The sequence below is a fragment of the Pieris napi genome, chromosome 18 (genome assembly GCF_905475465.1).
Source record: "Pieris napi chromosome 18, ilPieNapi1.2, whole genome shotgun sequence".
Classification (NCBI taxonomy): Eukaryota; Metazoa; Arthropoda; class Insecta; order Lepidoptera; family Pieridae; genus Pieris; species Pieris napi.
Window position 1 is genome coordinate 2785075 of NC_062251.1, and position 17010 is coordinate 2802084.

A 17010-nucleotide genomic window follows, 5' to 3' on the forward strand; every position below is an offset into this window, starting at 1 on the left:
CGAATAATATACTACACTAATTAAACTGTTGTCAATTATATTTACATGTTTATTCTTTTGACAATAATGTAGCTTGTGTAAATCATAATCAATATGGATTCAGTAGTTCCTGATATTGGTTAAGAAGTATCTTACAAACAAATATTAACCAAATAATCATTATCGTTAGTTCTTTTTCATTTATTTTGTTGGCAATACAGGTAAGAGAAAAAACACTATTCATATAATTTTTTAATCATTTATTCTTAAAACTAAAAAAATAGGGATTTTATTTTTATCTTATCTTCTAAAATGAACAAAAGCCATCCAACAATTAATTACTTCAATTATCGATGAGTTTCTTCATTCGCAAAATTACCCGTAACTTACCAAAACTAGCTCACTATGCAATGGCTGGATATTGAATAGTTACACAATTTTAGACTTAATGTAAGTAATGGGGTCTGCTTAAATTAACACTAAAAATGCTAACTTGCTATAGCAGAAACGGAGTCACGAAAATATATTTGAATCTGATATTTTGTCTACTGTTAAATGTGATCTGTCACTTTATTTATTACAGTCAATATAACTTTTACTTCTTATCAAAGTCATTCTTCCTCCCTCTCTTGTTCTTTATCCTTCTTCTTCTTTTTCTTCTTTTGTTTTTTGCTAGATTCTTCACCTGCATCACCTTCTGCCTGTTCTACAGTTGTGTCTGCATCAACTGTCGTGTCAGCATCAACGGTGCTCTCTAAATCCTTCTTCTTTTTTTTCTTTTTCTTTTCAGCTTTAGCTTCCATAGAGTCATCTTGGTTAACTATTTCAGCCGTGCTTGCTGTGCGTTTCCTACTTCCATCATCCTCAACATCTGCACTACCGTTTTCTTTCTTATCATAACTTACGTAACTGTTAAGAAACTCTTTAGGAGTGTTTTCATTGGGTTTTCCATGTTTATCTAGCTTGCCTTGCTGAATGAGCATTTTCTTGTGTGACGCTTTAGGGCCTAAGCCCCATTTTCTTGGATAAGTATCTCTTTCCATGATAACACGTTTCAGTTTAGCTGCAACACCATGATCACATGATGCTATTGTGGATGTTGTCATCAGAGCAATGGCAAGTGCTACAGCTTCTCCTTTTGTTGTTACAATGACAATCTCTTGATCTATTTCTATTCCATCTTCATATCTCAAAATACCAGGCAGTAACACCTTAGCACCATAGCATACTGCATTAATTGCACTGTCTTTAATAAAAATCCTCTTGTGAGCAATTAATAGTCCTTCTAAAGGATTTATAACCCGGCGGAGATAAGTTTCATCTTTATGGTTTTCATAAGCCCATTGGGCATCCAAGATATCATGCATAGTAACCATGCCTTCCTTTTCACCTTGTATACCTGATCTTACACGTCTAAGCTCGATCATCTGACCACCAACACCAAGCATAAGACCCAAATGAACACACATTGTACGGATGTATGAACCAGCCTCACAACTAACCCAAAAGACTCCAACATTCTTTTCTTCATCATAGGCTAATAATTTACTGTCATATACAGTACGCACACGTAGTTGACGTTTAACAGCTGATATAAGTGGAGGTCTCTGGAACAATGCACCCCGAAGCTTCTCCAAGCCTTGTGTTACTTTTTTAATACTCTCCACAGCAGAATGGAGGTTAAATACTGCTACATACTCCTTACCAGCATTCTGTTGAGATTTTACAAGACGTGTAGCTTTGTCAATGCATACAATTAAGCAACCCGTGACCTTGGGATCAAGTGTGCCTGAGTGACCTGTTTTCTCCACTTTCAAGATCCGTTTTATCCAAGACACAACTTCGTGTGAACTGGGATTGCTAGGTTTATCAACGTTAATAAAGCCAGACTTGACGTACTCCGAAATAGGTCTCTTAAGCGGTGAATGTCCAAACGGTAAAGGTGTGTAATGGTTAGTACGCACGTTGAGACGGTCAAAGTTTTTCAATAATAAAGGCCAGTAAGCTGTATCTATCTTACCAACACTTTCGGAGGGCTCAATTTTGAAATCGCCAATCTTCTGAAACGTGCCCAAAGAAACAGCATCCTTATTTTTCTTCTTTTTCTTTTCCGAAAACACCTCTTTTCCCGGTACCGCAATATCCGTCATTTTCTTGTTATTTGTTGATATTCAGTTGCTTCACTCTTTTAATAGATTAAATCTATCAGAGTCTTTGACTTTTAAATATAACAACTTAAATTTTAATATATAATATGTATGTTATTAACCAACACGTGCAAAACACGCGAGGTTAGCTTCTTTTTAAAACGTCGCATGTTTGAAAATTGACAACTGTAAACTCACAATTACAAGTACACAGATAATATACATACAGACTACAGTATGTATAAGGTACGAAATAACACAAATAGGTATTAGAATAATGCTTGTATTAGTAATGTATGTTAAAATATTATTTTTGAAACCTAAGTTACCTAACTCACAATTCCTAGATGTTATTTAATTTTTCACTGTTTTGTATAACAGATATACATTTGTTAACAGAAACAAACTTATTATATTAATTGAATTGAACAAAACAATATTTTTTGTAACTGTCACATACCTCGTTTTTTGATGATGTCAATCGTCAAGTCAAAAAATAACAAGAGAATTGTCAGTTTGTTAATTGTTTAGATTTTTGGCAGCATCTTACGGTTTTTGAATTACTTGCGAAAAAGACATAAAACTTCTGAGTTTAACACAAAAAAACACAATGGCAGGTGTTTTATTTGAAGATATATTTAATGTAAAAGATATGGACCCAGAAGGGAAGAAATTTGATCGAGTCAGCCGGCTTCACTGTGAATCTGAGTCGTTCAAGATGGATTTGATTTTAGACATAAATTCGTGGATATATCCAATGGAACTTGGTGATAAGTTTAGATTGGTGCTTGCTACAACTTTAAGAGAAAATGGTTACCCAGACGGTGGGGAATGGAATCCTCTTGAGACGGAAGGAAACCGAGCAGATAGTTTCGAATATGTTATGTATGGGAAAGTTTATAGGTTAGTTCTATGTTTATCAAAGTTTTGCCGCGTCTTTTGTATATTATGTTCAATACATATTTTATTTTAAACCAGCAAAATGTTAAGGGCTTAAATTCAAATTTCACTATCTCTAAAGGCTAAAGTCTAATTTGAACTAGGATTAAGAAATACGTATTAATACAAACAAACAGTCATTTAATCATTTAGGTACAATTTGTACACTTATGCAAGTCAACTCACGCCATCTCATAATAATAATGCTCAAAACATAACATACGGCAATCATACTTATCACATGAGTAGCATTTTCTACTATGACGTATATCTTATATATACTAGATGTTATAGTGACATACATTTTAATTACGTTAACATGATTTTTCAGGATAGACGGTGATGAAGCAGGCATGGAACCAGCTACAAGATTATCAGCATATGTCTCATTTGGCGGTCTTCTAATGAGGCTACAAGGAGACGCAAATAATTTACATGGTTTTGAAGTAGATCAGCATATGTATTTACTAATGAAGAAATTAGCTTTTTAATATTTTAATTTTAGGTATAATTTTATGTGACACATTTACACCAAATTTATCCTATATTAATTGTAAAGTTTGTCATCCGATGTTGTGTAATAGCTTAAAGTAGACCTAATCTGGTCTTTTACCAATTCAAAGTCACAACTTAAGAGTTCAATGTGTCTTCCATATGTACATTTTTTAGCTTATGAAGTGAGATAATGAGTTTTTGTTTAAAAAATGCTCGAAGTACAAAATCTAGATTGTGGGATGGCACATGCAAACATTAATATCAATAGTAACCTATCCATGTCCTGTAAATAAGGTAAAATTGTGTTTTTTAACTTATGCTGTTACTACCTATGTACATGCTAAGAATGAAAACTTTAAAACAATGTTTTTATATATAAATTCCATTTTAAATAAAAGATAGTTGTTTTATTTTAATACCTACATTTTGGTACCGTGTAGAACTAATATTACTTTGACAGTTGTTATGTTATATATGATGAAATAGAGATGGCGTTTTGCGCAGTCACTGGATATTGTTAATACGCGCTAGGTGACGCAAAACTAAACTGTCGAAGCCAAATACAATTTGAAGTTAATTCTCCGATTTCCACAGATATAAGTATAACTCCAGAGATGGCGTTGTACACAGTCGGTTGTATGTTCTATTACGCATGAGATGTCACTACACAGATAAAAAAATGTAATTCTAGATCACCAAATTCGTGCTTATGCAACAAACACTTTTTCTATTTATTTCTTAGAGGGAGGGAAAAAGGAATATATTTGAGGGATTTAATGAATTTAATTGTCATTAAAATTAATACATATAATGAATTTAATTTTTTTAAATTATTTCTTTGATAATAAAAACACGTGGCATTTTAATTTACAAATAATAAAGAGAATTTACACAATATAAAATACAAATATTTCATAAATTTTCTTTAGGAAATTTTAATTTAAAAAATAGAATTTCTATAAGGCAATTCACCCTTCTCACTCTCAATCGGTTTCAATCACTCTCTGCCATTTCTTCGACAAAAACGCTGCATATCTTCGTGACGTTCCGTAAAAATTTTAGTGTTTGTAATTTTAGTTTCAAAAAGTTAGTGACTGATTTAATTTAATAAATAATGGGCCAATTTAGCAATATAAAATAAAATATATTTATTTTATTGTATAGATATTTGTATAATCAAAGATTTACAATCTAGTACGAAAGTAATTTACTTAAATCTAGTTTTAAGTTGGTTTGACCGTTACACCAATTTACTTTGTTTTACACAATTTATTTTACGTAACAAAAACTTGTAGGGCCGTAATGATCGCGTCAATTAGCAAACGCCAGAGGGCAGAACGTTCGCGCCAAAAAAACAAAGCTAATAGAACTTTGTCTATGCCGCCCCGCTCATTATACCGACACGTGGCAAATTAAACGAGCCATAGAGAAAATTCTGATGACAAAAAGAGATTTTATTCTGCCTGCTTTAGGTATTTAAAATGATATTCTGTAGATGTTATACACACGTTTCTATTACCCTTCAGCTATTGTCCGCAGGTAAATTCAAATTCAAAAATCATTTAATCATCTAGGTAACACATTGTAGGTACACTTATGACTTGTCAGTAAAGAAATACATATTAATGCTTCTAATTTTACATTTAGTGACAGTTCTCAAATCAAGGGCGTAGAACGGAAGAGAAGAACTGGCAATAAACTCTCTGCCACTCTTTTTAATCGCCATGTTTTTTTTTTACACAACGTTTGTAAGGAGCTGCAACCATTAAACCATGTTCCACATGACATCTTAAGTAACACACAACAACATCTTAAGTAAAGGTACGAACGACATTGTACTCGACATCAGGACAGAAACCGTGGCTTCAACCGCTGGTCGCCTAGCGGGGCCTCTCCAGGCCAATAAAGGGTCTCACCTGGCGGGGCTTGACCGCGAGCCGCGAGTCTGCCTGATAGTCAAGAACACTCCTTGGTCCCTCACCACCGGATTTGACATCGGTCACAACCCAATGACCGAATTAAGGCCCTATCCCAGCACGAATTGCTGTGTCAGTGTCTCGGGGCGGACTGCGGTGCGCAGAGAGGCGCGTCGCGTCGGCCCGTAATAACAATTAGTTATGTAAAACATTCAATTAATGTAATTTTATCATTTTTTTTTATGAAATGGATTACTTGGCTTGCGATTAAATATACCGTGTAAATTTCAAAATTATGTTCTATATACATTTTCGTCTTAAAATGAATTCAAAGTGTTATAAATTGGCTATGTTTGGATTTTTTTTCTATCAAGCGAAGTTATTTAAATCGTGTATCGATCTTTCAAAATGGATACATAAACTACTCAACTCCACCATATATTTTTTCCATTCGCCCTACTTCAAGAAACGATGACGAAAAATGGAAAGAAACAATGTACTTTTTTGTAGTTTATCGATAGGACAGGTCCTTAAGCGTCGCTCCTCGGTCCTTACAACAAGTCAGGACATCTGCGCGCTGCAAGACGAGCTCTCTGTCTCCTCTCGTGCTGCAACTCTCATCAACGGCTAAATAGCTCGCCCTTGTGCTCCCTCGCGAGGGAGGGTGTAACAACATCATCGAAGATGTTATGCACAGCCGGGGCTCGCACGTACGGCCTCACAGCCAAATGCAGTGAGCTACTAAGCTACTGTTCTTTTATGAAGCCTTATTCGTAGATTATTATAATCCTTTTTTTTTAATAGAGAGCAGGGCAATCGGGCCTGATGTTAAGTGATGCCTGATGGTAACTTTCAATACTCGAAGGCTCGCTTTTTAAGAATTGCTACGCTCTTTACTTGAAGGACCCTAAGTCGAATTGTTTTGGAATAATTAGTTACGGAATACTTCTGTAGTAATGGTGCGTGGCAGAAACTGCCTTAAAAACGTTCAGTTGTCAACGTAGGTCGAGGTGATACGGGTGGAATCTATATCGATAGTAGTACGAGTTTCGTACAAACGTCGGTCAAGAACTCGATATAAAGCAGCGTCTGCTCTCAATAGCACAATCTCGCATCCTTCGGACACGTATCTCGGCGTGCTCAGTCCATAGATGATAGAACGCGAACCTACGCGTTGGACTGAGCAGATCAAGTCTGCGGTAGGAGGTTCACTCACTGCAACAGGATGACCTCTAATAGGCAACTATGGCGAAACGTCGTGAAGCGCATCACCTCTGCCCCTTCTAATATTACTTCTACATAGCGATCACGACCACTTTGTCAAGAAGCAGAAGCACAAGCAATGGGAGTCATAGATTAGGGAGCATTTTTGTCTATGCCTACATGTTTCGACATGGCCAGTCACAATGGTTTGTTTTTTACAAATATATTTCATAAAAACAAATCCTACCGAAGTAGGAAATGTGTGCATATCATGTATTATGTGACTCTTAGCATCACGATATCTCAGGAATGGTAAATCTTAGGAAAAAATTGTTCGGACCATTTTTGTAGAGAATTCAAAAATCTACAACTTTGTCTTGAAACTTTTCTTGATAAAACTTACCGTTTTCGAGAAAAAATAAAAAAACCTCAAATTTTGACCTTTGACCCCGAATAACTTTTGTACCACACATGGGATCGATGGGGATGTTAAAGCTTTATTTGGTAAACCCCAGCCTCCAGCAAAATTTGGCTCTCCGGGAATTTTTGTTATTTTAAATGTATATTGACCGGACCATGATGTTAAGTCCCACGAATGCTCTCTTGTACAGAAGACGAAACAACCGAATACTTATTTTATCTATAGCATATATTTATAAGCATTGTATTAATTTTACAAGCGCCTGGCCTATTCAATGCTAAATTATAATTACGGTCGGGTACGGGTAGTCGGACCTATTGGCCGGAGCGTGTCCAATCGGCGCATGGCACCGTGGAGGCGGGAAAAGCGAAACGTCACAAATAACGCTCTTTTTTAAACCGGTTCCTTGCGCTTATTCATGGCCAGTTTGAATTTTGTTGAATGAGGTTTTGTATTTGATGTCAAACGTGACGGAAACTTATAAGAATACTAGCTGATCTATTATTTATAATAAAAATAGGGGTTGATCGTAGAGGGGTGAAAATTAGGAATTGTGTGTATTTCTCAATGCTGTATCATAAAAAAATATTTTTTTTTATTGAAAATTAAAAAAAAAAAAATTAGGGGTGGACTCTACCATAACATTTAGGGGGAGGAAAAATAGATGTTTTCCGATTCTCAGACTTACCCAATATTCACACAAAAGTTCATGAAAATCGATCAAGCCGTTTCGGAGGAGTTTAACTACAAACACCGCGACACGAGAATTTTATATATTAGATTACTCCAACTTCGATTTTGTTCCCTTTGGAGGCTCTTGGGCCGTGGGGTTCAAGACGCTTATTAAAGATTTAAGTTGGCACCTGGTAGATAGTACCGTTGACCCCAAAGCTGGTGCTTTCCTAAACGAATAAGTGTCGCAATACAGCGAGGAAATGCTGCCAGCGTTAAAGGTACACTGCCACAGGGACCTAACTTTTTAAATTTGTTTTGATTTTCTTGATTTATTATACTTGATTGTAAATATGAAATATGTTTAATAAAATTTACTTCTTTATTAAAAAAAAAAATATGTAGTTACGATTTTATATGTCAAATAAAGTTTATAGAAGTTGTCACACACAGAAATATACATTAAATATTTTCACCTACTAACCCCGTGAGACGTACGGGCGTTCTTTTACGTCCTAAATGAATGCTATATCAGGCACAGAAGAATGATTCCTAACTGCTTAAAGCACAGAACAATATCTAAAGGCCGATTTACATTATCTTAGTGTTTAGGAGAGTGCTTTAGTACAACTTGATAGGCAAGTTCTTTAGCGTAGCGTTTACTAAAGCAAGTAGCGTTTACATGTTTCAACTAAAGTACTATCCTAAAGCACTCTCCTAAACACTAAGATAATGTAAATCGGCCTTTAGGGTTGTAGCGCCGTTTTTTATTATTATAGATAAATAAATTGAATTAATAAAAAAATCTACCATATGTTCAAGCAAATGCACTTTTAGTTCTAGTTATTTTGTGTTTGATCGAACGGAGTGTTGGCTTCAGAGTGTGACCCATCCCTGAGGTCGCTGGTTCGATCCTGGCACCAACAGACTTAGAAAAGTCCGTTGAACAAAGGAAAACATCGTGCTAAAACCGGCTTGCCTTAAGGCCGATTTACATTATCTTAGTGTTTAGGAGAGTGCTTTAGTACAACTTGAAAGGCGAGTTCTTTAGCGTAGCGTTTACATGTTTCAACTAAAGTACTATCCTAAAGCACTCTCCTAAACACTAAGATAATGTAAATCGGCCTTACGACAGGTGATAGGCACAGGCGGCTGATCACCTACTCGCCTATTAGATTGACAAATAATCATAAAACAGAAATCTGAGGCCCATGTGTTTATTAATGTAAAAAGGCGCGTAATACTCTTGAACTATGTACTACTAATTTATTCACAGTAACAAAAGCTACAAGCAATAATAAATCAATGTAATATTAATCTCATAAGCGTTATCGCAGTGCCCCGTGTTTGCCCCCTTCCCCCATAATCCCTCTGGAACGTGGGCGGGAAGCACCAGTGCCGCGCGAACGCTAAATGACAACGCACGTTATAAATTAATTAATTCTCTATGCTCCGTCAATAGTTTATTGTCTATTAAGTGGCCAGCGAGTTTATTGAGACGTCCTTAACAGAATTGATGATTCGACCTTTTTGGTGTAGTTGACAATTGACATTTAAAAAAAAAACGTCTTTTGTTTTTTAGACTTTGTGTTGTGAATATGTTTGGTGATGTATTGTGCGTTCGTATCGGATTCTTATAAGGCAAGTTTTTAATGATGCTATCTTTATTCACGCTTTTTATTTTGTAATTCTATTTAGATAAAATGTGAAGGTTTTGCGTTTAAAAACAATGTTACGGGTTGAATTAAATCATTAAACACAGGGAAATGCATTTTTATATATCTTAGTATATATAAATTACGCGTCACGTTGTTTGTCCGCTATGGACTCCTAAACTACTTAACCGATTTCAATCAAATTTGCACACCGTATGCAGTTTGACCTAACTTAAAAGATAGGATAGCTAACATCTTAATTTATACCCGCAATATTTTATTGCAAATTATTTGTTTATTATTTGACAGTCACAATTCTAACAGATAGAAGAACGTTTCACATAAGCTACAATTTATGGCATAACCACCCAAAAGCATGGTGGTCCCCTACCGTTTCCCTTGAGTAGTTTACTACCATGTAATATAACAAAATCCTTAGCCACAGCAACGCTTGGCCGAGTCTGCTAGTAATTTATATAATTTCAGTTTTGCGGTTTCCTTTTAAGTCTGATCTTCCAACTCCACTATCCCACTGAAATTGGAACCAACAGATGAAAGTAAGAAGGCGGCTGTTTAAGTTCTATGGACAAATATATGATATACTTACTATAAAGTCAACGATTATCTAGTTGATAAAAGCTGGGACTAGTGCTAGACAGGCTACTTCTAATTAATTTGCGATATTTGTTTTAAAATAAGTGTTGTTTGATGATTTGCTATTTTAAAAGAGTACCGAGAGTTTTTTACGCCGGCTTTTTCTTTCCTACACCCTCTGTCTTCTTTGCCGATGAGTAGGGATGCCTACAAATTCAAATTTAATGACGTGGAATAAGTGATATCTGTATCTTATGTTCCATAATAAACATATTTTATTTTATTTCAAAACAGGCTCAAAGCGCAAGGTAAACTGAATTCACAACCTGGTGGTAAGAGAAACCCGGTAGACCGATGCTGCGTTTAGAGCTGTATTGATGATGATACTGATGAGGGGGTTGCTCCATGATGTACAGAGCCGACCTCTCACACCCTAGACCAGTATTTAGCTTAACTTAATGTTATATAATATACATATTAATAAAAAAAAATAATTGGTGTTTTTGACGTATGTAAGTCGTTCTTAGTCCTAAGTCCAACTCAAAGGGTGAAATATACAATACAAAGTAGCGCGTTATATGACTCTTATGACAAAATTTTTGCTTAGTCAGAACTCAGACGTTATGTCATGTCTGAATCTTCTGAGTTTCACTGGTGTAGCTGATTTTCAACGCTCAAGTAATCTATAATAATAATAATTTATTTATTTCAAGACTATGGTAAAAAAAAGTGTTAGCTGGTACAATCGTAAGTTCGCATATTCTGCCACACACAATGGCGCGCAAATTTGTCTTAAGGAATTTTACATTATTAGTCAAAGTCAATTCTTATATTATCTGTATCGTACATATCAAACTTTATTAAATTTATATCAACTACAGTGCCTCACGCAAATAATCATTTATAATAGTACATTTTTTCCAAAAGCAATACACTAAGTCGCTTTTTAAAGACTCTAGTATATCGTATATCAAAATTCATTAAAATTATAATGGCGGGATTGGAGCAAGTTTTTTGAAAATCGAAACCCTTAAAAAAGAATCAATTAATTCGACAAACAACTAAAATGCAACGCAAACAGCGTACCCGTGAAGATAGGGCACGTTATTCCGCGCCCTCTGATTGGTCGAGAGCGGCAGCCGCCACCCTCACGTCGACCAATCAGGGACGAGATCACCCCCGGCCAATAACGAATGAAAAGAACATTCCGATTTTGAACTTGTTTGACAGGATTATAAGTGGTTCGGGATGATTTAATTTGACGATGGCCGATGCTATTTTTTAGCTATGGTAAAAAAATAGAAGTGATAAGCGAATGGAGAAAGAAAGCCATGGATAGAGATATTAGGAGAGAGCTGGGGAAGGCTTTTACACGTGAATTGGTTCCGATAAATGGTACTGAAGGAAGGTAGGGATAATAGGATATGGGGCCGTTCAAGTATTACGTAGGCAGATTTACTGCAATTTATTCCCCCCCCCCCCCCTCCCCTACTCTTGTCAGCAAAAGTAAGCAAAAGCTCTCAAAAATAATAGTACATAAACGTACTTAATTATTAATGGGAATCCTCGAAAATGCATTTCGTTTTCAAGCATAGACAATGTGTGGTAAATGTGTAAAAAAGTGAATGATTACTAATAGTCAAAAGCATTTAATCATATAGGTAACACAATGTACACTTATGAACGTCAAACAAAAAGAAATGTAGGTATATGAAATGCTTCTAACTTTACATTAAGTGCCATTTCTCAAATCAAGGGCGTAGAACGGAAGAGAAGAACTGGCAATAAACTCTACGCCACAATGTTGACGTAATCACCAACCAAATAAGAAAATCAAAGAAGTCAACCCCCCCTCCTATAGTGATTCATACTTGAACAATATAAACAAATCAAGTCAAGTCAAATCATTTACTTCAATTAGACCACCTAAAATGATTCAAATATAAAGATGATTCTAGTTGCCCCTTCCAAAAGGTAGTTTCACTTTTTGTCAAACCACCACTATGTGGAACCAGCTGCCCACTAAAGTATTTCCCAACCAATTCGACTTAGGGTCCTTCAAGAAAAGATCGTACCAATCAGTGGCGTAACTATACCATCAGGGGCCCGTGGCAAATTCTTTTGATGGGGCCCTATCAGTAAAAATCATCCCTACTCAGTTTAATTTTAAAAATTCTAGATTTTCAGCGTACCTACTCAATTCCACGTTGTATATGTCCCACTAATGGTCATAGGCCTAATCATAGGCGAGAGGGAATGGTCTGTAGTCCCCACGCTAGCCCAATGCGTATTGAAGACTTCACATTCATCCATAGAACATAATATCTCTTGGGCAGGGGCCCTCTTAGGTCATGGGTTCGTGGGATTTTGCCAGCCCTGCCACTCTATTGTTACGCCACTGGTACCAGTTCTTGAAAGGCAATGCAGTGTGTGTACATGAGTATTACCATCAGGTGAGCCTCCAGTTTGCTTCCTATGAAATAAAAAAGTGAACACAGGATTGTTTATGGGTAGAAATTTGTCGGGTTGCCGTATTTCATATTATTATTATGTTTAAAGTGTTTTAACTTCCTTAAACCGCAAGTGATACCAACATAAATATACAGCGACAACAGAACAAGATCCTAAGAGCAGTTGCAAAAGTACCATGGTACATAACCAACAACGAAGTTCACGAGCACCTTAACATGAGAACTATCAAAGAAGAAATCCGGAGACTGGCAGCTAAATACAAAGAGCGGTTAAGCTGTCACCCAAATGAATTTGCTCGCCAACTCACCATTAGACAGTATGTGAGTCGACTAAAACGTCACCATATTCTAGAGCTAGAAGACCGGCAGTAGCTCTAGACAGAAGATGAGTAGATGCTTCCAATGGGAAGTCACTCCACATGACAGCACCACAGAAAAAATTCGCTCATAGCCTTGGGGCTGATTGCAAATAACCGCAGAGAAAAAAAAAAAAAAACTTCCTTAAAACAAATCGCTTTTTTCCTGTTTAAGGCAAGAAGTAAGCAGAAACATTCGTTCGCTAGGAACTTCACTACTGAGAGTATTTAAATGATAAATAAAAATGCAATAAAATTACTTAAGATAAAACAGCTTTTCTTAACAGTAATAAAGTTCAAATGTCGAACGATTATTAACGGTCACAGTTTAAACAAAGAACAAAAACAATATTTCAAAAATGGAATGTCGAAGGGCGAGCGAACAAAGGTTTGTTTTAAATTTTTTACAATGGCAATTCGATACTGTTTTGACGTGGCGTTCGAAGTTCAAACTATAACCTTTAAGTACTGTGCGAACGTAATCGTACGTACCTAGGTATATTTATTACCCATAGACTATAGCTAAGCTGAAAGAGGTTTTATTGTGACTGACTGTCATTGCAATCCCTAAGCAATTCTCATTTCACTTAAAAATCGAAAGTAGCAAATACCAAGTAAGTATGTTTGTTCAAAAATTATCACAAATCGCAGCACTCGGGCCGCGTGCGGTCAGCAAATACAGTTAATCCATATGGAATTGGTTTAAAAGCAACGTTTAAGGACGAGGGTTAACATATATATATTAATAATAATATTTCAAGGGGCCTCATAGCCTAGCGGTCTTATTAAGTGGCAGCTAGGTGAGGGGTACCGGGTTCGATTCCCGGTTCGAGGGCAAGTTTTAATTTAATTTAAATTTGTTCTCGGCCTTTGGGAGGGTTGTGCGGTACCGGGCGAGTGCCTAAACCGTATATGGAGGACATGGTCGAATTTCTAAGGCAAAAAGCACAAATTATAAAAAAATCTCATACTTGATGCTGGCTAATGCACAAACCGTGCCAGAGCCATTAAATAAAAATATTTCAGATAGTTTTACACACACATTGAATATAGTGAACTAAATATAGTTTATAACACAAATCAAAATATAAATAAATCAATATACGATCTATTTAGATTTGGGCCTCAGATTTCTGTATCATGATTTGTCAATCTAATAGGCAAGTAGGTGATCAGCCTCCTGTGACTGACGCACGCCGTCAATTGGGTCTAATGCAAGACGATTTCCTCGCAATGTTCTCCTTCACCGTGAGAGCGTGTTAAATTGTTAAATGCGCACATATAAAGAATGTCAATGGTGCACAGCCGGGGATCGAACCTATGACCTCAAGGATGGGAGTTGCATGCTGAAGCCACTAGGCCAACACTGCTCTCTGTTCTCTCGGACACAAATATACACTATCTTCTAATATATAAAATTCTCGTGTCACAATGTTAGTTACCATACTCCTCCGATATGGCTTGACCGATTTTTATCAAATTTTATATGCATATTCAGTAGGTCTGAGAATCGGCTACTATCTATTTTTAAAACCCCTAAGTGATAAGAGTTGTCCACCCCTAACATGTTATTTTTATTTTTTGGACGAAATTTTAATTTTTTTATAATGTGCCATTATAAAATACATGCAACCCCTAATTTTCACCCCTCTACGATCAACCCCTATTTTTTATTTTGTTAAATAGTTATTTTTTACATGGCAAAACAACGTTTCCCGGGTCAGCTAGTAGTAATAATAATAATAAATAGAGAATTGAAACAAATTTAATAAGTTTGGTCCCTGTGGCAGTGTACCTTAAAGGCACACTCCTCTATGGGCTGCGATGGCTGCACGTTGGGCGTCCCGTAAAACAGAAAGTTTTCACTTGGAGACGACAGGACAGCCTTGCGATTCTGTAACTCACTTTTCAGTTTTCGAACTCACACAGCGGCGGTCGCGCTCAAATCAGTCGTAAAGCAGTTATTTTACGATTTGGCATTCTGATAAACAAAAAAACTACAAGCTCCCTTCTTATCAGAATGTGAAATCATTAAATGACTGCTTCACGACTGATTTGGGCGCGCCCGCCGCTGCAAAAACCGCTGAGTGAGTTACAGAATCGCACTTCGCAGGGCAGTGCTATGAATGTTTTGGATTCAAAGAGCATACACGTTTTACGAGTGAGAGTTGCCCCGCTATGAGAACGTTGGACTTACGATAATCGTGAAGTCTTAGGCTTAAATATTAGTCACCTCACGGCTATCATATGTAACTTGCCTATTAAGTAACACGAATTCTGAGGGAAAGACCCAAATTGGTTTGTACTTTGTAGCTACTGGATTATTGACACCACAATAACAAATTAAAATTATTACTACATATATAGATATTGTAAATTAATTTATTGTATTAACAATTATTAAACTAAATATGTAATATAATACATTAATTAATTAACTACCTAATATAAAATAAAGCAGTTATTCAGTTAACTTATTACATATTATGTTGATATTGTAAATACATTTATTTTAATACAATACAACAATTATTTAACTAAGTATATATAATACAATATAAAGCATTAATTCGGTTAAATTATTATTATATAGATATTGTAAATACATTTATTTTATTAACACCTATTTAAACAAATAACATAATACAATAATTATTTAACTTAGTATATAATACAATATAAAGCATTAATTCGGTTAAATTATTATTATATAGATATTGTAAACCAAATTGTTTGTATTGAAAACTATTTAACATTATTTAACTTCATAATACAAAATAAAGCAGTTATTTGGTTAAATTATTACTATATAGATATTGTAAATAAATTTATTGTATTAACAATTATTTTACAACATAATACAAAATAGGAGATTCCCAAAGATTTCAGTGAAGTAGATTTTTGCTTACAAAAAATAGGACGTGACTCAACCCAGCCCTAAACAATGTCACCGCAGGGACCTATAATGATGCGATTCTCACACAGTTGTGATTGTTATGAAGCCGTAGGTGGCGGTGGGCGGTGGGAATTCATTATTTTTATTTAAATATAGGAAGTTATTATATTTATTAAAACTTAATTAAAATATTTTGTACATATTAAGATAACATAAAAGTCAAAAATAATTTATTCACATAGGTAACACAACGTATGATTCTAATTTTTCATTTACTGCCAGTTCTAGAATCAAGTAGAACGGAAGAGAAGAACTGGCAATAAACTCTCCGCCACTAATTTTAATCGACAAGTGTTTTGTTTTACGCAACGTTTGTAAGGAGCTGCAACCATTACACCATGTTCCACATGACATCTTAAGTAATTAATATTAATAAAATAAATTAAAAAACAACCTAACCTAACCTAACATTAGTTAAGTATTAATTAATATACTCGTATATAATTATAAATAAAAGCGTCAACAAAATATCTATAATTAATCAACGCATACCTACTTAGCCAAATAACGTGAGGTTTACCAAATTTCTAAAGGAATTATTATATAAGAAATGTTATTATACTGTTACAAAGTGACTGATAGACTTTAATTTCTTTATAAAAGTTAAGTTTATTAATAATGTTTAGTACCTTTCGCAACGTGAAACCAAAGTAAATATACCAAATAAATAATGTATCTTATAATAATAGAATTAACTAGGTATAATAAAGCATGCCCTCTCACGACTTTGCTGTACCTAAGGTAATTGTAATAAATTATAAAGTTACGTGTAAAATATGTACATAAGGAATTCAATAAAGATTTGAGTTTTAGTTATAATATGTTTATTAATGTAAAATCAACACGTCTAGTATTTTTACACGCTTTATATTAGCTTCACCTGTATGTATGTATGTATGCATGTATGTATGTATGTATGTAACCGACTCCTTCGGACTCGATTTTGACCCACTTTAAACGGACAGATTTTATTCAAATTTTGCGCACCTGTCAAAGATCGATGACAATGCAATAATCCGAAAAAAAAAATTAACTAAAAAATAAATAATAGTTTAAAAAACTAAAAAACACGCTTTTAAAGCACATCAAACTAAAAAGTGAAAAATAATTCCTAATTTAGGCTGAAAATGATAATGAACAAAAAATACTGGTATTATAGTGAAAAAGCTGATGTGCTTTAAAAGCGTGTTTTTTAGTTTTTTAAAC

At 35.1% G+C, this 17010-nt stretch overlaps 2 protein-coding genes across 2 annotated transcripts; one reads left to right on the forward strand and one right to left on the reverse strand.

Moving 5' to 3' along the window:
- Positions 1-224: 224 nt before the first annotated feature.
- On the reverse strand, positions 225-2302 carry LOC125058287 (H/ACA ribonucleoprotein complex subunit 4). The gene has a single exon (XM_047662337.1). It carries the CDS (start codon positions 2127-2129, stop codon positions 591-593), a length of 1539 nt encoding a protein of 512 aa, XP_047518293.1. The 5' UTR covers positions 2130-2302; the 3' UTR covers positions 225-590.
- Positions 2303-2640: 338 nt separating this feature from the next.
- On the forward strand, positions 2641-3957 carry LOC125058779 (DNA-directed RNA polymerases I, II, and III subunit RPABC3). Its single transcript, XM_047662937.1, has 2 exons — positions 2641-3029; positions 3397-3957. Exons 1-2 carry the CDS (start codon positions 2737-2739, stop codon positions 3554-3556), a joined length of 453 nt encoding a protein of 150 aa, XP_047518893.1. The 5' UTR covers positions 2641-2736; the 3' UTR covers positions 3557-3957.
- The last annotated feature ends 13053 nt before the right edge of the window (positions 3958-17010 follow it).